This window comes from Vanessa tameamea, chromosome 14 (genome assembly GCF_037043105.1).
Source record: "Vanessa tameamea isolate UH-Manoa-2023 chromosome 14, ilVanTame1 primary haplotype, whole genome shotgun sequence".
Lineage (NCBI taxonomy): Eukaryota > Metazoa > Arthropoda > Insecta > Lepidoptera > Nymphalidae > Vanessa > Vanessa tameamea.
In genome coordinates, this window is record NC_087322.1 from 2,089,303 (window position 1) to 2,112,816 (window position 23,514).

At 32.7% G+C, this 23,514-nt stretch overlaps 1 protein-coding gene across 3 annotated transcripts in view; it reads left to right on the forward strand.

The window, feature by feature from the left end:
• The window catches only part of LOC113398681 (acetylcholine receptor subunit beta-like 2), a 53,322-nt gene that overhangs the window by 5,550 nt on the left and 24,258 nt on the right, over nt 1–23,514 (forward strand). Inside the window, exons 2-11 of one of the 3 annotated variants that reach the window (XM_064216925.1) lie at nt 2,664–2,768; nt 6,722–6,915; nt 7,642–7,770; nt 9,807–9,968; nt 11,261–11,417; nt 11,963–12,090; nt 13,003–13,178; nt 14,727–14,879; nt 17,510–17,625; nt 17,817–17,929. In XM_064216925.1, coding sequence (XP_064072995.1) covers nt 2,664–2,768; nt 6,722–6,915; nt 7,642–7,770; nt 9,807–9,968; nt 11,261–11,417; nt 11,963–12,090; nt 13,003–13,178; nt 14,727–14,879; nt 17,510–17,625; nt 17,817–17,929 — 1,433 coding nt within the window. Of the gene's footprint in view, nt 1–2,663; nt 2,769–6,175; nt 6,313–6,721; nt 6,916–7,641; nt 7,771–9,806; nt 9,969–11,260; nt 11,418–11,962; nt 12,091–13,002; nt 13,179–13,210; nt 13,387–14,726; nt 14,880–17,509; nt 17,626–17,816; nt 17,930–23,514 lie in introns of those variants that run through there. The other 2 variants (XM_026637544.2, XM_026637545.2) reach the window with 2 other exon arrangements.

Consider the following 23,514-nt stretch of genomic DNA (forward strand, 5'->3'; position numbering starts at 1 on the left):
AATAGGTATAAATTTAATAAGCAGGTTAGTGTAATAGGTCGGATTCCTCGTGTTGCGTCCAGTGGCCACCTACAAGTGATAAATTGTAACACTTCCTTACAGTTACGAGTACGCCTGTGATTATATCCACACTATGTCAGTGTGGCGAGCGGTGACCGTTCGAATGTCTAGTTGGTTTCGTGGGAATGAATCTCAGTATTTATATTTTTTATTGGTCAAATATCTTTTGGAAATAGGTTATTAAACTAAATGCAACACGTCATCGAACTGACGTAACTAACATTTGGAAATTTTTCCGTTAAAGCAATGAGTAAAATATTTCGTTTCGTTTATTGTTATATTTAAAAGATTGCTCTCAATAAACTCAGTTCACTGAGGCTTACTAGTGTGGCTTACTAGTAATAATATAACAATAAGCAAACCTTCTCCTCCCGAAGAGAGTGAGCCTTAGCGCAACACGGACTGTTTACATTTTGTGTACGTTTTTAGGGTTCCGTACTCCTAAAGAATATGTTCCTTTATAAGATCTAGCTATCTGTCCGTCAATACCCTATTCGCCAGAACCGTATTAAGTTGAAAGGTTATTTAGGATACATCAGTGCAGATCACCGGAACATACGGAGTTTCACGGAGTATAGAGGTATACGGGATCTATGCTAATAATTAATACATCACATTTTGTCAATATCGTAAGGAAATAATATTAATATATATATTTAACCCTATTTTATTAGCTTGAACTGTATGTATCTACGAGTATGTGATCTTACGTGATATTCACCATCTTAAAGGTATCTGATGAACTTAAAGACTGGCACAAATTTGCTTAAGTATCTTGGCCAGGATCGCGAAAATAACAAAATAAAAAAAAAATCCAATAAAGTAAACAGACAGACAGACGGCGTTCCTTGTGGTCTCTGGGGAGAAAAACAATCATTCGATTACACCTATAAATCTATGACGTATAATTTTACACCGGCTCTTAAGTGAAAAATGGTAGTTTCACACCTACTCGTACCTACCAGGAAGTCTTGTACAAACGACATTTGATACAGTATCCGTATTTATGACGACGTTACTGATTTATCGTTGGGGTCTATTGTAAGTCTGATATACGATGACGAGTTTCTATGGCTATTAGAACAATAACAAAGGTCCTAAAGTAATATGACGCTGGTTCTTCACGAGTCTTGCGAAGTTTCTTTCTGAACTTAAGGCGTCGATCTACTCAAAAATCAGTAGGCTCATAAAATCACTTCAGAGTCGTATGTTACAGAGTTGAATTAATGTAAAGCTACCAACGGTTCCGAGCGTAGATTCTACCAAGAAGATCCGACAAGAAACGCAGTAGTTTTTTCCACTATTTTAATTACAGAGTATGCCAGTAAAGTTCAACGTCAGTCCACGCCTTTTTATCTTAAACATAACCTTTACTTAGTACTTATTTATCAATATTTTTTTGACAGGAGCTAAAATTTTTCGAATAGGTTGAAACTAACCGTGGAATCTTATTATAGAAATGAATACTGTGCCCCAGGAAGGATGTATTAACTTTGCGAAGTTGATAACTAGGTGTTCTTGGTTTACCTTTCCTCCTCGTGTCTATAAAATGATTGTCCTCGTTTCTTTTAAAAATCTAAATATTATTCTTGTAAACATACCATGAAGCAAAGTTAAGTATAACCACTTTATTAAAAACACTATAGTACATGAAAAAGTTTAATTTGATTTATGTTCTCGATAAATGTTACCGTAAAAACTTTAAAAAAAAATGTTAAAATTCGTTATTTCCTCACCTCCAAAAAAACGAAATGTCCAAAGTACCATCTGAATATGATATAATTAAGTTAATTTTTCTAAACAAACATTTTATTTTAAATTTACTTTGGAATATTAAATTATTTGTCATTAAGAGATAAAAAGAAAACAAAATCAAGCGTATTTTGTCACGTAATTTTGTTTTTATTGCTCCATACAATCATTGAACCAAAGTAATGGGTCATTCTTTGAGATCGAGGCTAGTTTGAGTTAAATACCTTTTTTTTAAATATTTAGAATAAGTATATAAAAAAATTATATATTGTTTTAAATACCGGTTATTGTTTATCAAAATGTACTAGTCTAATATTATCTGAAATTTATTGTATTTTTCTGAATATGTCAATAATATATTGAGACTAGATTAGCAAGCAACCCTACCTGGGTTGCTTGCTAATCTCACCAACAATAGTTGTCAACATTTATTACCCACCCGTTGTATGAGAGAATTTTGACAGCGAAGTCTAGCAGTGACACAATAAGATTGACATCGGTTAATTCGTAGGTACCAGGAAGTCTACGAGTTTGATCACCATCCCCTTCCTCGAGCGTTTGTTGATCCCACTTATATCTCGAGTTATCTTTTATCTTTTATTTATAATACATTATTCTTTATCTCTCGTAATTATGGATATAAACTTCCTACGGTTATTTGATTTTATACAGTCAGTAACTTTTTGTGTGTGTATGTGAGAGGTGGGGTCTAAAGAAACGACTCAATAAAAGTATGTATACTAGATAATGATAATGTGGTGACCACTTACCATCAGGTGGCCCATTAGCCAGTGTATACGACATAAAAACATTTGGTTATATGATGATATTTTAATTCGTTGCACTTACAGATACTGAAAAGATGCCGCAGGAGAGGACGATTGTGATTAGAAGAGTACCAAACGCCTACCTCTACCCTTTCAGTCTGTGGCCATTACCGAAGTACCCTATAACAGGTAATATTTTGTAAAGAAACCAAACCAACGTCACCTTTAAACATTTATCATGTAATCTCTGTTATTCATTGTTTATTAATGAATGTTAAATATCATAAAGGTTAATTAAATATAAAAAACTTAACGTTACATTGTCAACTGAAATAACTGAAATAATATAATCTTAAACAGATGTACATACATATAATATATAGATACTTGGTATATATAGGCTCAGATTGTAAAAGAAAAACCAGCACTCACGGAAATCAAATGTAAATTCCAGGTAGTGTGTATAGTTTAACCAGTTGTTATTACGCCAATAATTAATTTATTAAAGTGACAGCACTTTTAACGTTTTGGCAAAAAGACTTCGCTGCGCAATACTGGTAATTTGAATTCCCTTTTGCTTTTGTTGCTTCACTCTAACGTTACGTCAATTCCATCTGCCTGTTTTATAATCGGATGATACAAGAAATAACATATTTATATATTGTATTATATTGACTATTTTATATACAGTGTTTTAAATACAAATATTAATTTTAAATTTACACAAATGGTTAATCAAATTGAGCACTTATCGTTAAATGAATATCGACTTATTTCTCTTTTTGAAGTGTTATATTATCCGGGCGAAATATGAACGTCAACAAGACGGTTTTTATCAATTACGTTGAGCTGATTTTGCGGGGGATTTCTTTAATACATTTTTATCTCATAGGCGCCCAGGTAACTGAATCACCATGTGGTCATAACAGCCTGTAGACATTAGCGCCAATTTATTTTTTCAACCATCCCTTACATCGCGTGTGGCCCTTACCTTGAAAACTGTGATGTTACCTCTCTTGTACCTATAGCCACACTGGCTTGTTCACACTTGAAACCAGCAACTACAACACTAAGTATGAACTCTTGCCCGCGAATATATGACAAGTGGATGGTATCTACCCAGACGGGCTTGCACCAAGTAAATTATGTAATGATAGAAATATAATTTAAATTGTTTAAATATTTGTAATTTTTACAGAGGACAGAACAGTTGAGTATATCTACAATGGAAAGACTTTAAAAAAACTTAAGAAAGTGGAGAAGAACAAAAGATGAATTGTAATCAACAGAGGGATGTATTATATTTAAATGTAAGGTTATTTTTTAATAAAAAGGCGCGGTGACTATAGATAACAGTCGAATCGACTTTTCGATGTCACTCAATATTTCAAATGCAGTGAGGTTAAGATATTTTAAATAAGTGTCATCTTTTACGCAATAATTTTGTTTAGTTCGTTTTAAAACCACTGTTGTGTCAAAGCTTTTTATCCTATAAACGAGAATCTGAGCTTAATCCAACAATCTGCTCCATTGAAGATGTATTAACTCAAACAATTTCCTTGGAAGTTTTACTTTAAAATCAATTACATTTATTTTTTTAATTTTTGCCGTCACCGATGTTACATAACTTTGAATACATACATATAATACTATACAAATCGAATATAATGATCAATTAGATTGTATGAATATATTTTTTGGTCTTAATAAAATCTTAGCCTTCGATCCACAAGTTAATTCGTAGTTTTGGAAAATATTTTTAATACCTTTTTCATTTCTTTTTATTTATATAATTGTTAGTTAATTGTAATTTGTATCTTATAGTTTTAAAATGGCTTAAGTCAAGAAAAAAAAATAAGTTAGGTATTTAAAAATGTCGTATATTATATAAAATAGCCAGGAGATTCTCTAACGAACTTTAATATGTAAATGCAATTTCTATTTACAAATATACTTCTTCCAAATACAAATTAGCGTACAGAAATAACAAAAACCCCTCTTTGCCCGTGATTTGAATGAAGTCTTAATGTGACAGAAAAATAATTAAAAATGATACTTAATTTTTTTAACAAAAAATTGGTTCCATGTCTATATGTATGAAGGCTGAATGGGTAACTTCTTTGTTCCTATCCAGAATGTACAAAGCAGAACTTTTATTATATTTTAATATAATTTCACATTCAAAAAAGGTTCTTTATTACCTACAATATGTTATATTACTTGTATAGAATATATTAGCAGCCTGTAAATTTCCCACTGCTAGGATAAAGGACTCCTCTCCTTTTGAGGAGGAGGCTCATATTCTACCACGCTGCTCCAATGCGGGTTGGTGGAATACACATGTGGCAGAATTTCGTTGAAATTAGACAAATGCAGGATTCTTCACGATGTTTTCCTTCACCGCCGAGCACGAGATGAATTATAAACACAAATTAAGCACATGAAAATTCAGTCGTGCCTGCCTGGGTTTGAACCCGAAATCATCGGTTAAGATGCACGCGTTCTAACCACTAGGCCATCTCGGCTATGGAATATATAATAAGTAATTAGTTTAAAATACATATTTATAATTAATTATTTTTTTTTATTATTTATATTAATTTATATTTAAAATTGAATTTTAAATCATAATATTAATTTATGTATATTATAATTATTATATAATGTTTTGTAAACAATATATATTGTAACTGTAATAAAGAAAAATATTTTTAATTTGTTTTTTTTTTTCATCAACTACTTTTTATCCGCGACCTTGCCTATCTTTAACTCGAGACATTGACTGGCCTCCTTGGTCTAGTGTCTAGATATAAGGCCACAGATCTTGAGCTTCCGGGTTCAAGACCCAGGTCGGGCACATTAAAGTGTGTACACGCTCATGCCTCGGACAGCACGTAAAACCGTTGCCGTTGCACCTTAACTCTTTTCGGTCGTGTTGGATTTGCCATCCCATCGGATTATGGAAGTCAGCACACACTCCTGCACTGTTTCGTTTCTTTGTGCACCTTAATAAATTATTGTGTTTATAATTTCCAAATTATGTTCTTTTTCTTTTTTTTTTACAAAATTGTCAAGTGGACTGCCTGACGGGTCACCTGATGGTAAATGCCCATCGCCCATTGACATTGGTGCCTGAACTTAGGTATTACAAGCTACTTATCTATACTAAAATATTATAAATGTGAAAGTAACTGTGTCTGTCTGTCTGTCGCTCTTTCACTGCCAAACCAATGAAACGAATTTGATGAAATTTGAAAGGAAAGACATAGGCTACTTTTTTGCCTAACATATGACAACCAACTCCTAAAACGCGAGCGAAGCCGCTGGCGACAATTATTGTTCAATAAATGGAGAGTAAATATAGGGAACAACACACGATAGACTGAAAATGTTAACAGACGATAGTCGCGGTACAAATCTTCGCTTAACGTTAGACTATAAAGTAACATTTAACCATAAACACATTTTTTTTAATCTATATCCAAGTTATGCCATCTAGTGAGCGATATTGAAAACTTATGCCTCGTAGCTTTCAATTTACGTTTCAATCGTTCGCAGCGCTAGCATCACTTCTACGGGCGTAGAGCCGTAGACTATTGATTACGCATGCGCATTGCATTGCCTTAATATCTAAGGGCACACCAGTTCGTAAACATTTGAAGTTACTAGTCAAAAAGCAAAATGAAATTAGGGTACTTGTGGTTATTTCTGAACTATGCTACGAGTTGCTTAGGTAAGCTATATTTTTTATTTATGATAATATATAATAAATTGAAATAAAGGTAAGTATACATCTGCGTCTCAATAAAAGAAAATTGCCAACTGTGTGTTAATACGTGTTGACGACCAAAGCTTCTGTAATTAGACTAACTCGTTTACAAAAAATGGTACGATGATATTTGTTATTAAATTACTGATGAATTGCAAACCGTTGCCAAATCAAAAATGGCCAATTATTTCATTGAAAACGCACCATATAACGCACCTTAAAATTTTGAATAAGTTCCCAATTACTTGAAAATTTAATATATTAAAACAGTTAAAATTCCTGTATAAATTTTAATAATTATAATAAACAGTCTTTGGAAAAATAATGCAATTTAAGTTCAAATCACAAATTATTTGGCTTTAAAAAATTCCAGGTGTAAAGTTACTAGAAGCGAATCCAGACGTAAAGAGACTATACGATGATCTGCTCAGCAACTACAATCGTCTTATACGACCAGTGACGAATGTTAGTGATATATTGACTGTGAGACTCGGATTAAAATTGTCGCAGTTGATGGAGGTGAACCTCAAGAACCAGGTTATGACTACCAACCTTTGGGTGGAACAGGTGAGACAGTATTTACATTAATGTTATGTTGGTAGATACTATGACCCTTATGTTGAAGTAGTATAAAGTATGTTTGCTTGGAAACGATGACCCTACTAGGCAGTTAATTAATTATGTTTCTTATAATTTTCTCAAACATTATATTCATAATTATAAGCATATTTTTTGTTTCAAGCTAATTTAAGATGATGAATGTGCATTTAGATATCATTATTTAATTTCAAAGATTAATTAAAAAGAAAACATTAATTAGTGTAAAGGCATCAATATTCATTCCTGATTATATCTAGGTTTTCGAAGTTGTACAATTTTAAATTAAAAATAAGGAACTGAGTAATTGTCCTACTGAAATGGGGGTGTTTTTTTTTTTGGGGAGCCTTATTTCACTAAAGTGGCTATTTACACTACTGGGTATTTTATTTTGTCTTTCTTATAATCGATTTAAAAAAAAAAAAAACTTGTAACTATTTGTAAATGTTGTGTTCATTTTTAATTGATGTACATACATATCAGTGAGAGTTACAAAGTCTATTATTATTTTTAATAATGTAAGGAATATATGTTGTAAATTATCCTTTTTAAATAAATAAATAAAATACTGACGTGATTATTAACGTGACTCGTTTAATTCTGATTAAAACTAGTATAATAGGATATACTTGAAATTAATTCCTCATGATTTTTAAATTCAATTAAATTTATTTGAACAATTGATATTAATTTCAGAAATGGTATGACTATAAGCTGCAATGGAATCCAGACGATTATGGCGGAGTTGAGATGTTGTACGTCCCTTCAGAGCATATTTGGCTCCCAGATATCGTTCTTTATAATAACTGGGACGGAAATTACGAAGTAAGTTTAGTTTAATGTAATTTTCAGGTTCACGAACAGGAAATTTAATGTAAGAAATCTCTATCTCTATTTCTAACTGTCGGTCTGTTTTTTATTTCAATACGTTTTAATAAATATTGATGGGCCGACATATAGGCTGCCTATAAAGGCTCCTTAAAAATACTAGAATAAAAAAATGTATATTGATGCCTTTGGGTCAGCCTGTATGCGTAGGTACTATCCATATTTAAGAAAATATACACTCAAACAGTAAAGTTTAAGCAAGCCATCAGTTAATGCACAGTTACTTTACTTAGTGGTAGGAGTTTGTGCAAGCAGCCTTTAAGTCAGCCAACCACCCATCAGATATTCTAACATCACTAGGGATTGCAATCCGGCGTGATTTTCAGTCCGGCCGGATTTGACCGGATTCCTATCATGTTTTTTACATACTATTTGATAAATCTGTCTAATGAGTGGCGTTATCACAGTAATGAGTTTGTATTATAAATAAAAAAAATTAGTTTCAACAACTTTCGGTAAAAAAAAATTAATTAGGTTTTTAGCGGTAATCCAAAGTAAGGCGTTAATCTTTACCTGTTTCGTCTGTCACATACGTCTGCAGTTACATATCGTTTTTAGTAGACAATCTTTTGCACTTTCGCACTCATTGAAGAAACTCATTGTATCTAAGAATTACTTCTGCCTTAGAAAGATAAGGATGACCAGGATCAGTTATTGTAACTGTAACTCCTTGTTCATCATCATTCGTTGTGTCTTCGTCTTCTGTATCTGATTAATTTGATGTTGTTGGCGTTGTTGCCAGGCGGTCATCTGCCTTCTCTTCATTATTTTTATATAAAATATCGACCATAGCTAATCATAGCTAATGTGCGAAACACAGCTGTTCATAACAATTCATAAGCTTACCTACTTTAACCATAACTCTTGCTCATGCCAATAATATCAGTTCAGTATCAAAACCGAAGTTTTTTAAGCAGTGCTGATAGTATGTTCTGCAGTACATTAACGATGTAATTTAATTAATTAATAAAATAGTAAATTTAACAATTAAGCGCATTTAAAATGTCTACTCATGGAACAGTTCTATCATTTTGCCAAAATTGCTAGCACCGGATCCGGTCCCCGGATCCGGTATATTGGTACCGGATCCGGTAGACGTATAATGATGACGGATCCGCCGGATTACCGGATCCGTTTTTCCGGATTGCAATCCCTAAACACCACACAGCAATACTTAGGATTGATCCGCTCCGGTTTGAAGGCTGATTAAGTTGACACAGTCATGTGGGACATAACATCTAAGCTCCCAAGATTCGTGGCACATTGGCTTAAGGCACAATGGTAAATATATGTTAAAGCGCCAATGTCTATTGGTGATGATGAACCCTTACCATATGGTGGTACATTTGCCCGTCTACACTATATATTTAAATATTTTTTTTTTTTGTTTATGATAGTGCAAGTATTTGCTCATATTTTATCAAGTCCGTTTTTTATCAATGACCCCTACCATATTTTGGATAATTAACATAACTACGATCTTACTATAACAATAAAGCTCTATAAATAATAATTTATTATCTACTCAGTGACGCAATCAGCCAATACGGTTAACATAAAAAATGTTAACCCTATTGGCTGATTAATTCAATGAATTAATTATTAAAACAACAGCCAGCGCCGAGATGGCCCAGTGGTTAGAACGCGTGCATCTTAACCGATGATTTAAGTTCAAACCCAGGCAAGCATTTTCATGTGCTTAATTTGTGTTTATAATTCCTCTCGAGCTCGGCGGTGAAGGAAAACATCGTGAGGAAACCTGCATGTGTCTAATTTCAACGAAATTCTGCCACATGTGTATTATACCAACCCGCATTGGAGCAGCTTGGTGGAATATGTTCCAAACCTTCTCCTCAAAGGGAGAGGAGGCCTCAGCCCAGCTGTGGGAAATTTACAGGCTGCTAATGTAATGTAAAATGTAATGTATTAAAACAACTAAAAGCTATACAATAAACAAATAATGTTTCTTATAGGTGACACTAATGACGAAAGCAACTCTAAAGTACACGGGCGAAGTCAACTGGAAGCCGCCAGCGATTTATAAATCATCTTGCGAAATAAACGTTGAGTATTTTCCGTTTGATGAACAAACGTGCTTCATGAAGTTCGGTTCGTGGACGTATAATGGCGCTCAGGTAATATTTGAGCACTTATATAGCAATTTATTTTTGGCTCCGACTCTGGAATTGTCCATTTTAAACATAGTTCACTTATTAGCGATCACAGTATTAGCGACCACTTTTTTGTATCTTGTGACGTCATAGCTTGTAAATATTAACCTCAGTACATAACTGGTTTATTTACAAAAAAATCTGATCATGTGTTTTTTATTTCATCCTAAAAGCAGTCATGATCATAATGATATTTGTTAATTGTCACAAATCTGTATATTATATATAACTATAAATTTATGCTGATGCAATATATATTTGACTAAAATTCCTATATAATATAGAAAATATGTTAAAAAGTACCAACCAGTTTACTTAAACTTATTTATATACACAATAATATTATAAAATATGACACAAAAATGTATAAAAAACCGTTTTGTATACATATTTTTTTTGGCAACTTACATTGAATTTCTGGTTGATATGTCATTGACAATATTTTGATATTATAAGGCTGACTGTGGGAATTAATTTGTTATTTGAAACTGCTAATAATGGTCAGAACATAAATTTTAAATTTAAAGTGACGGAACTTTTGCTTTCATTCATAGTTGATTTTCAATACAATACTTTCTTCAAAAACGCATAAAAATTTTAAATCATAACATAAGTAAAGCCTGTAAAAGTCCCACTGTTGGTCTAAGAACTCTTCTCCGTTATTGAAGGTTAGGAGCTTATTCTATAGCCCTGCTTTATTGCGGATGATGGATACAAAAACTCCAGGACAAGATAAATTGTAAACACAAATCAAGTTCACTTAAGAATAAGGTGTTCTAACTTGGCTATCTCTTGCTTAGTATTACATAAGCTTGATTTTATGTTTGTGTGTGTTTCAATAAAGTATTTTCAGTTATATTTTTTACTTTTGTTATATATTACACTATCTTTGCTATTTATATTTCATTAAAATGATTTAATTTAACAATTACTATTTTTATAAACTTACCATTATAATGGATTCTGTTTAGTACAAAGATTGACTGGTAGAGAATGCCAATCTATTTAGGTCCACTTTTTGTTGTTAAAATAGTGTATATAACATTAAAATATTTAACGCATACATCTTGTATGTAAAAGCCTACATGCTCATGCAATGTCACTGCAACGACAACTAAACAGCCAGATATGGATACATTTGTCTATGTAGGTCTAGGATTAAAGGTGATTTTGTATTGAAACCATTTTTGTTTCTTGGTCATGCAGATAGTTTTCTCTATCTAAATCAAATATATCACTATTTGTTTTTAACGCAGGTTGATTTAAAACATATGGATCAGCTACCGGGCAGCAGTCTCGTGCATGTCGGGATAGATCTAAGTGAATTTTATCTGTCTGTCGAATGGGATATACTTGAAGTACCAGCTACTAGAAATGAAGAATATTATCCGTGCTGTCCTGAACCATTTTCAGGTAATTCACATATTGCACAGATTCTTATTAAATTTCGCTTGCCCTTTCCTTATTTCTTTCCCTTAATCCAACTTTTCCTCTTTACCTACTTTATAACCATTAATTCCTATCGAATACTTCAATAATCCAGAAGAATTTATTAAATATGCATCTGGCATATTTAATAAATTTCAGAAATTCTAAAATTAAAACATGCACAATGTCTTATTTTAATTTTAGGATTTCTGAAATAGCGATGTTAAATGACTTGGAATGTTTAAAAGTTAAAATGAAATCTTTAAAGGATTCTTATAGATAGATATCTACAGATCTAAATTTATAATCATCAACTTATAAACATTTTAACCGCAATTTAATTCTAAATAATGATAATTTTATTCTTAAACATTCCAAGTCATACGGGTTTTTAAAGTTTTAGGCTTATGAATATATCATTTAGTGAAATTAAAAAAGATGATTTAAATAGTCTGTAGCTCACTTAAATTAAGTATAGGTTTATTATTATTTTTCTATGTTTTCAAATGTATATTTTGTGTTTGTTTCAGATATAACATTTAAATTAACAATGCGAAGAAAAACACTTTTCTATACAGTCAACTTGATAATTCCATGCGTTGGTTTGACATTTTTAACCGTGCTCGTGTTTTACTTACCATCGGATTCGGGAGAAAAGGTAAACCAATTGGAATACTGTCCGTGTTCTGATTATTTGCATCTCTGGTTTAGACGAGAATCATCGATTACTTATAAAGATTATCATCTCATAGTCTTGTGATTCGATACATTTTCAAAATTATTTATCATAACGTAAATTGGGATCGGTCTGTACAGTGTGTGTATGTTAGTTACTTGCTAAATACAGAAGCAAAAGTCGTTGGATACGGTTCTTGTTCCATAATATTATAATCACTTTCTACTTTTCAAATTTCTTGACGTATCCAACAATTTTTGTTACGTCATTTGTATTTAGAATTTCCGTTTGATTATTTATGTATTTATTTGCACTTAAGCATTCAATGTGTTTGCGTTTGAAGTTTCAAAATTTATCATTCAATAATCGCTTCCATCCTTCCATCCGATCATCCATCTTCCATCTCTGCCTGCTCCACAACCGGCTCCGGTCTTTTTTGATTCATTAGTTAGATATGCAAGTGTGCTAGTATTATTACTATGTTTCTGCTTATCATTTACTGTTGTCTTTCCACCAGGTAGTTATAAAAAATCATTTAAAAATGTTTAAAATCAAATAGCGTTAAATAATATTTACTTTAATTAGGTACTCTTAAATTAGTGATACTGTAAAATTTAACTGATAGGTTTTTAAATTTGAAGTTTTAATTTATAAAAAAAAATACTCTTGATTTATATTTAAATGTCTAATCTTAATTACCCTGATTCCTAACTTTATTTTAAATCCCAAAGCCTAACTACCAATTGGATATGCATGTGTCCTTCTTGTTATTTTTTTTTTTTGGGCTTATTATTAAAATGATGTTGATTTTTATTTTAAACCTTACTAGTGGAAAGACAATATAAATTAAGCTAACTGTGTACAATATCATTCAAAAAGGACTTTTCTCCTTAGATATCGCTCTGCATCTCCATCCTGGTGTCCCTCACTGTGTTCTTCCTTGGTCTGGCCGAGATCATCCCGCCAACATCCTTGGCGATCCCTTTGCTTGGGAAATATCTACTATTCACAATGATTCTCGTCTCGCTGAGCGTTTGGGTCACTGTATGCATTGTAAACGTCCATTTCAGGTAAACTATATATATTTCTTTCTCTCTCGTAGATTTCGTTAAGCATCTCAATTCTGGTTTCGCTGACAGTGTTTTTCCTGTTAATGGCTGAAATTATACCGCCAACGTCTCTAGCGATACCGCTGTTAGGGAAGTATTTGCTGTTCACAATGATTTTGGTGTCGCTAAGTGTTTGGATGACGGTATGCGTTTTGAACGTACATTTTAGGTGAGTGTGTGAAGTTTGAACGCTGCCCTCTTCTTACTGTCCCTCGCTATATTTTCAGTTGTTTCTATTTCTGTCTTCCTTGTGTCCGTCTTCTTGTTTCTATACTGTGTTGTAGAACTAGACCTTTTTATGTGTATGTTATGCAATATATTAATTAATAGTATATAAGTTGCACAGAATACATCAACATCTTCTAGATATATTTTACGATATTCTTCGAATAATTGTTTTTATTTGTTGGAAACACGCGTCTTAAGCGGCTGATTATAAATGATTTAATGACATTAGGATATCGAAATTATATTTTTAACTTGTTAAAACGGAATATATTATTGAAATACACTTACTTTTGGGATAATAGCATTCAGGAAAGGGCAGTTTGTCATGAAATGGCTTGCTGCGAAATTGCAAAATAAAATAGATGGTCTAAAATTCTGGTATAAAGGCGCGCCTCATAAATCTATGGTTCTATTGTAACGTTTCGATAACGGAACAATGGGGCGTTGAAATATGCGATGTTGGACTGCAACCGGTTCGCTTTTATTGAATGCGTGTGCTTGTGTCGTGATGAGCATTTAATGGTCTATTGAACTATCACGGGAATGTGTCGTAAGTTTAATTAGAGGGCAATCATTTTAAGATGTTTGTTTTTATAATAGGTAAATTTTCTTTGACTATTTCTTTAAGTCTTCTCATTAGGACGATTTTCTCTAATCGCGTGCCATCAGGTTTTTTTTTTATTAAAGTGAGTGTACAGTTTATTGGTTGTCAAGCTCCGTAGCGATAATTATATTAAGATATCATTTATAACAATAAAAGAAAACGAGAGTGTCGTGGGACGGCACGAAGTTCCTTCAGCTATATATACAATGAAAGAAACAAAAAAAAACAATATTTTTATATAGTAATGGAAATGAACAATTTTACTATTAATTATCCATAAGGAACTTCTAATGATACCGATCTAAATTAAAATTTACATTATTGTAATGAATACACTTAAATTGATAATATACTTTTCTTAAATTGGCTTTCAGTACTTTGAAATGGTTGTATGAGTCTATGCTATAGGCTGTTACCTATTCGCTTCACGCGACGTAAATCTATAACATACTATCCTTTTAAATTAAATACGACATATGAATCTTTGCTTTGATAGTATTTTTAAATAAATAATGCTTTAAAGTAAATAGTATAGGTAAATTTAAAGTTAGAAAAGCTTTCGACAATATTGTTGAATGTATATTGTCCGCGTTTTAAATCAAAACATAATCAACTCAAACGAACATATATTTACATTTTGTTTATATTTTTTTTCTTGTAACAATAAATGTATATAGGTCACCATCGACGCACACAATGTCACCCTGGATGAAGAAGCTGTTCCTACAGCTGATGCCGAAGCTCCTCATGATGAGGAGGACCAAATACTCATTACCTGACTACGATGACACCTTCGTATCGAATGGATACACGAATGAATTGGAAATGAGGTTAGTTATTACATTCTAAAGTGAAGTGGAGTGAATTAGGAATGAATGTTTGCGTGAATTAATTAAATAACTATATTTTTTTTGGTTTTTGTAATCAATAATTAAATATATATATCTATGTATATTGTTCGTCAATTCAACGATGACAAAAAAAAAAACAAACAAATCATTGTTTTACCTAAATACTCACTGCTTTACTTTTAGTTTCTATGAAGATATTTTATTTTGTTAGAAATAGAAGTTGAAGTTTTATAATTATTTTACAAAATGAGATTTAGTAACATAATTATAAAACTCATTTTCCAATGTACCATCTTGGCGCCTTTCTTCCTTTTCACTGACGATATGATACTTGAAGTTATACTTATTGCAAGAGTCTATTTGATTGCACGTGTTGGTATGTTTAGGTTAAATGTTTGTATTTATTTATAATCAGAACCGTTTCATTTCATAACATCTTAGTTCCCATGGTTGGTGACGTGTTGACGTTGTAAGGGATGGTTAATATTTCTTACAGTGTTTATGGGCAGTGGAATACACATGTGGCAGAATTTCGTTGAAATTAGCCACATGCAGGTTTCCTCACGATGTTTTCCTTCACCACCGAGCACGAGATGAATTATAAACACAGATTAAGCACATGAAAAGTCAGTGGTGCTTGCCTGGTTTTGAACCCGCAATCATCGGTTAAAATGCACGTGTTCTAACCACTGAACCATCTCGGCTCTTTGCCTTCATTCATTCGTGTATTAATATTTAATTATTTATATAATTGCTACATTTACAATATACATATTAAACATAGACAATATTATATTATTTTGAGGTTGATACACTCACTGGTACGTTGAAAATATTTAATTTTATCTAGGACAAGACTCTACGATAGTTATTCGGACAGTTCAAAATACAGGAATAAATAAATAAGAATTTTGTAATATGTAGATATTGTGATTAAAATTATCAGACTCATGTTTCATACCAGAAATAGCACTAAAAGTAATGTCAGTTGTGTTCTGTATTAAAATTACGTCCTAGCAAGTTGTTTTAAATTCTATGGATATATTTTATATAATACAAGCGATCTGATCTGGATATACGCCTTGCGTATTTTTCCTATTTTAAGCGTTTTTCGAACCATCGTATAATAAATTTGAAATTACTAAAATATAAATAAATCGTATTTTTTTATTCGCTGCAACCAGGGATCGGGATATATGACAGCAGTACCTTCATAACCTCATCTGGTGCAATAACATTTTATCTCCTTGATTTTCCGATACTCGAACTGTTAAAAAGTTCATCGATTAAGATGTAATCTACGTTACAAGAGTGACATTTTTGAATGATAAAAGACATTGTGATTTTTTTACGATTCAAACTTTTATTGTACAGACCATTATGAAAGGATCGGAGCGTGACTATTTATTTCTTTTTATAAGGTTCTTATTTTATCGTAAATGTTTATGGGACGTAAAATGTAAAATATTTTACGATTTAACCAACGATGTTTACGCCGCAGGCAATGGTTCGCGTATTAGCGATAATTTTAGTCAATATTCCAGCGTTATTTGAGAGTAAAGCTTTGGACGTACCGAGAGTTATTTCTCATATACTGTGTTTGTAACTTTGTATAAATTAGAAGTTGAGAACTGTAGAATAGGTTTATTCATATGTAGCTGTTCATCCCGACATGCCACTCACAATAAAATCGAAATTTTCAAAAATCCTATTTTAACTGATTCTTACGTAGAATAAACCTATAGTTCATGTTTAAACTTGTTAGACTCAATAGTAATGGCTGTGCATTAATAGCCAGTCAGAACCAACGTTTTTATAAGTACAGATTTTCAACAACAATAAGTGTTACCAAAACCATCGATAAACTCATTTGGGTACCACCAACCACTTACCATTTACTATACAACAAGCAATACTTGGCATTGCGTATTGCAGTTTGAAAGCTAGGAGAGCCAATAATAACAGACAAAGGGAATTTATTATGTACAATTGATACGCATTGATAATGTTCTTACATCAGTTAATGTATCATGAAAAATAATCATCAAATTTGCTTCATATACGACAACATCAACGGACTCGTTTTTTTTTCAAATCGGTTAAACATCATAATAGTTTTCGCTACTAAATAGAACTTGTCTAAAAGATTTGTAATCACGATTATTATATCGTTTTAACCAGATATAAATTCATATGTAACCTCGGTGTGTCTACAGCTCATATCAAGAATTGTATTTTGCGTTTTCGCGCATTTATCAAGCGGAGCACGTGTCGCCCCCTAAATTTGTTCCCCCTTAATATAGAAATAATGAGTCTTATATTTGTCAATAGAGACTGAAATGACTATAAAGCTTATTGTGAACAAAAACGCCGGAAAAGTTTACAAAGTAAAGTTACGTAAAACGATCGCTTATTGGCAATATCTTTCTAATTAAAAAAATTGAAAACAATTTCTAGAGTTCCTTTCGCCATTTTATACAGGCCTGGTCTATGTATTTATTTTATGAATTGTAATTGTATATATATATATTGTTTGTGATCGTAGACCTGTATAAGTGGGGCGTGGTTTTAAGTTCTGTTTCCAATTGTTGACGAATTATTCTTTGCAGCAGGGACAGCCTGACCGATGCGTTTGGAAGCACGAAGGGTGATGATGGCGATTATAGGAAATCACCAGCGCCAGAGGACGATATGCTCGGAGCTGGGATTCATCAGAGACCTTCAGGTAATAATGAAATAATATTTTTCCAATGAAACGAATTTTTTAGCGGTGTACCAAGATTAATTATATAGCATAAATTTAGGCATTTTTTTTTAATCAAGTAATGCATGCAGCATCATGCAGCTGAATGCAAATTTACTTATTTTCTTCTAACAGTGGTCTTCGTTCTTCTAACAGTGACTCTTACCCCACAGTAACGGAGTCTGAGAATATGTTGCCCCGTCACCTGTCTCCAGAAGTAGCAGCAGCTTTACAAAGCGTGCGTTTCATTGCCCAGCACATTAAGGACGCTGATAAGGATAATGAGGTGAGTGCCCTGACTATACTATACTACTTATAAACACAATGGACATATTACACAGTACAAAGAAAGGTCAGAAAAACAATTTTTTTTTGGAGAATTTGGTCTTGAAACCTTAACTTCCATTGGTATTTGCTTTTATTATTATTAGATCTTCCGTATTTATCGTTGTCGTTGTTTATACGTATCATTGTTGACGTGTCAACACTGGGATGATAAAGGTTTTAGTCTCCTTAAAATATATTATATTTTTAAAAGAGATTATGGGACATTCTTAAATTAAAAACGTAAATGTACTAAAAACCGTTGGTAAAGGTAAGCCTTAAAAGTTAGTTACTATTAAACACTAAGTATTGTGTTATCACAGTATATTCATGATTATATTATTTACATAGTAGCGCCCGGGTACCTTTCTTAAGGTTTCTACCGAGAGAAACAATTAAAAAAAAAAAAAACGGGCTTAAGCTATATCTATTAAAATTGAGTCACTATTGCGTGATTTAGTAAAAAAATATCTTAATATACAGGCTGTAATATAATATCTTAATAGTCATAGATTTATTCGATTTTTTAAATAATTTTAATTATATTCTCAACACATATTAATATTATTTTCAACGAAAGCGAAATACCACTCACTGATTAATCACGAAATCTTAGAAACTGTAACAGTTACAAACTTGAAATTTGGCACGTAGGCGCCTTTTATAAAACGTCTGCTAAGAACGGATTTTACAAAACTCTACACCTAAGGGGGTTAAACGGGGAAGGAATAAATTTCGTGCGGGCAAAGCCGCAGCTTCAGCTAGTATTCTTATATATGTATTCCGCTGTATTCCGAACTCATTTTTTTCTATAATATTTATATATTTACTTTAATTTACATATTCATTGACATATTTATAATGTTGTATAAAAATATAAAGTGTTCGTTTAATTTTGTTATAAATCTTTAATACGATGGTATTGCCATTACGGGCGAGAAACGAATATTGCGTTTCGTGTTGTTGAAATTATAAATTTCAACAACAACAGTAAATATGTCGTTTATTTATGGTTTGTTTAAATATTCACGACCTCGTCGAGCCGTAATAGTATCGCTGAGCGGGAAAATCGATGAACGATAGTGTGAGATGAGTCGAGTTTATAATTTAAATGACGTTTTCGAATTTAAAATTGCTTTATAATTATACTAACTGTCCCCGCGGCATTTTTCTCCTGGAATTCAGTTTCTGAATACACCATTTATCTCCAACTTTACCCCCTTGGTTTATTAATTTAGTCGAAAGCACAACAAACCGACAGAGTTACTCACGCGTTTGTTATGTTATATTACAGATTACGTCATTTTTGGACCGACAGATGGATTTCGATTAATTTTTTACGATTATTAGCGTCTAGTTTTTAGCCAACACAAGTAATACATTTTTTTGTATTTAATAGTCAGGCAGACTGACAAATGGGCTATTTGAAATGGGCAAAGTCAATGTACCTCCACCCTTGGAACAAAGTTACGTTTTTCTTCATAGTAAAATAAAATGTATGCATTAATATTTTTAATGTAGATTGTATTGTTTTCAATCAAGTAAGATCATTCGTTCACTCGAATCATTTAAAAAAAAAAGTTTTTCTTTTTTCTTTAAATCCTTTCGCCTTTGACATTGGAATATCACTAATGGGAATACCGACAGCGAAGTCACGGTTGCTAATTAAAAATCTCGCTTTTCCAGTTAATTATTTCTTCAATCACGATATGACCCCTGTTGAACCCTTTCAGTATTAAAGTAATCCTTTTTTAAATTTCGTAATACACCTTTTTTGTCTATTCTTATTTAGAACCTTGTATAATATACAATATTTATTCTAATATTATAAATGCGAAAGTAACTCTATCTGTCTATCTGTTTGTTGCTCCGTCTGCTTTTTGAAGTTTGGTATGAACTCAAAGGAAGGACGTCGGCTACTTTTCATGCCTAACACCTAATGTCCCACCTCTAGAACCCGAGCGGAGCCGCGGGTGAGAACTGGTACTCAATAGATTTTTTTGTATTGTTCTAGTAAAATATTAAAAACAAAGTAAATTATAATATTAATAAAATATAGCTTATACCTCATGAAAGCTAAACCATTTTATATACCGTAATGCACCAACTATGAGAGCTAAAGCTGGGTTTCACGGTTTGTGGTTTCAAACCAACTCCGGTCAACGCGGAGCAGGAAGCACGCTGGCATGTATTCTACTATAAGGGGTGAATCCAACGACAGTCGGTAACATCAAAAGCTTATAATAGTCACAACGGGTGGGCATTTTAAGATACGATTCCTTAAGTCAGTATATGATAGCCTCGTTGGTCTACTGGCTGTATATAAGGCCAAAGATTCCAAGGTTCTGGGTCCAAAAACGGTCGGGCCGCTAAACGGTTTTATTGTCGAAAAATCTCAGTAGCAGCCCGGTGTTTGGAAGTTGGAAGTGTGTACACTTCTGCGCCTTGGAAAGCAGGTCCTGCGCCTGAACTCTTTCCGGTCGTGGCGGGTTTGTCGTCCCATCGGATGATGAGCGTGAGAGAATAAAGAATACATTTACGTAGTTGGCTGGTCTTCCGAGAGTTTGGCCGCCGTGACTAAAATCAAATCAGGACGATATAACAAGATAGCAATCTGTTTCCTCGTATACACAATGACTCACTAACCCTTAACACTGGAACACAACTATGCAAAGTATTGTAAATGGCCTTATTGCTTACTAAATTTAACAAAAACAAAAAAAAAAGCGAACAAAGACGATCTTATCTCAATCTCTTCCAACCGTCCTTTGAGGTACTTAGAAGAGAATAAATGAAGTGGAAAGATATAAAGTGGACAAAGCTTAAAGATTTTAATTTTGAAGACATCACCGCCGAGATGGAAAAAATCTTGAAGTCACTTAAATATTTTGGAGCAAGAGAATCCAAGAACCTACAAGAGGAGCCTATGCCCAGCTTCTCAACACACGTTCTGAAAATCGAGAATTACTATATTTTTACCCACCAACTCGCATTGGAGCACCTTTGAAGAATTAGCTCCAAACCTTGTCCTCAAAGAAAGATGGGCTTAGCCCAGCTTTGGGCAATTTACAATTTCATGAATTACTTACTTTAATTATCTCTAAGGCCTTTGCTTAAAATAATACTAAGTATAATATTGTGATTTTAAAATACACGCAAATTGAACAGCACTTCACGCTGGAAGCTATTTATAGGAGAATTTTCATTTTTCATTGTTCCCTCCGCACTATGTACAGTCGCGTGCACAATTGCTTAAATCATAAAAATCTAGGGCGTGTAAAAACTTTTACGATAAGAAAACTCGGTTCGGGAGCGCTTGTTGCAAGTATTTAAGATTAAATTTCGGGATGGAAACTTAAGTAAAGGGAACTTTTGGCTTAATCTCTACAATATATCACTACATATTATAAAACAACGCCCCCCCTGCTGTTAAAAAACTACTGACCGGATTTTTATAAGGTATTCAAACTATGAGCTGTATTTGATTTCGCCGCGTAAACTAATAGAACTATATATATTATGATATAATGAGCCGAGTTGGCCCAGTAGTTAGAACGCGTACATCTTAACCGATTAATGCGGTTTCAAATCCAGGGTACCACCACTGAATTTTCATGTGCCTAATTTTTGTTTATTCTATTTGAGAATTCATCTCGTGCTCGAAGGTGAAGGAAAACATCGTGAGGAAACCTGCATTTGTCTTATTTCAACGAAATTATGCTACATGTGAATTCACCAACCCGCACTGGAGCAGCGTGGTGGAATATGTTCCCCACCTTGCTCCTCAAAATGGAAAGGAGGCCTTAGCTCAGCAGTGGGACATTTACACGCTGTACATGATGTATAATATTATGATATAAATTTTCTATGTACCTTATTCTACCCGTGCGAAGCCGGGTCTTATAGGTAATCATTGAGTTTCGAAAGCTATTCATGATAGCTTGGAAAACGAAGCCGCGAATAAAAGGTAGTGTCATATATTTTATTTAGATATATTTTTCTCTTTGATTAAAATGTTTAAAGCTGGTTTCCTTAAAGGTTATTGGTATGTTTTTTCTTTAATTGCGCATTAAAACTTTAAAACATTTTTTCCCCCGATTGTACTTTCGATAAAGTAATCTTGTACTAAAAAAATGTAAGGAAAATTTTCGTTCATCTAAATAATATCGTAGAAATTACCTGCCAGTTTTAATTAATGTTATTTTGCTTTATTAAAGGTTATTGGAAATTGAAATAAATTGTCTTTGACGATTTTATCTTAACTTTAATTAATTTTTAATCCAAAAGATAATTAAAAATCGTTCAAAAATACAAAATTACATTTAAAATATTTTTGATTAAAAACTTGAATTCATTCATCCTCACTTTGGTCAATGTAAATAATTTATTTATATGAAAAATAAAAATAATGATGCTATTTATTTATTTACGAGAGTAGACGTTAACAATTTACACTCAATGGCTTCGTTCCAAAAGAGATACTAAAAAATCCGCTCCTGTTAACACCGCCAGGCACTGCTGTCATGGTAATTCCATATATATCAAGTCTATCGATACACAAGTAATTATTAATTATCTTGCAGAATTCCAGTAATAATTAAATCCTTTGAGATAATCCAACCTTAAACAATGGATTTTATTACACTCGAATTCTTATTAAATGGAACATAATCAATGGCTATACTTGATCACTTGCTTTTCCTAAAAACTAATCTAAAAAAAAACTAAACAACATCATGACAATCTGACCACACGAATATTAAATTTCAACAGAGTAATATACCATTACCGAGAGAGAGCCGATCTAACCATTGGCCCATCTGGCCCAGTGGTTAGAACGCGTGCATTCTAACCGATGATTTCGGGGTCAAACCCAGGCAGGTACCACTGAATTTTCATGTACTTAATTTGTGTTTATAATTCATCTCGTGCTCGGCGGTGATGGAAAACATCGTGAGGAAATCTGCACGTGTCTAATATCAACGAAATTCTGCCACATGTGTATTCCACCAACCCGCATTGGAGCAGCGTGGTGGAATATGCTCCAAACCTTCTCCTCAAAGGGAGAGGAGGTCTTAGCCCGGCAGTGGGAAATTTACAGGCTGTTAATGTGTGTATGTAATGAATGAAGGACAGAATTAAAAACAATGAGTATTTCTATCAAAACAGATTTAATCATACACAACGCTTAGTGAATAAATTTATAAACCAAACAAAGAGTTCCAAATAGTCCATGACTACATCACATGCCCAGTGGTACGTGAAGTTTTACGTAACAAAATATCGCAAGCCCCGATTACTGTTAAAATAAATACATAAACATTTTTAAGCTTTGACGATGAAGATTGAATAAACTTTATTATTCGTTATAGACGAGCTTTTGGAAAAACGCACGCTTTTATATTAAAAAAAAGTTATTTTTATTTAAAAAACATTTTGTATTCCAAACTTTTATTTAATCCGTGAAGCCTAGCACTCGTGCCAACATTCCAAGCGGTCATGATATACAGTAACTTTTTTATGTAATGTAAATACCATTACCATTAA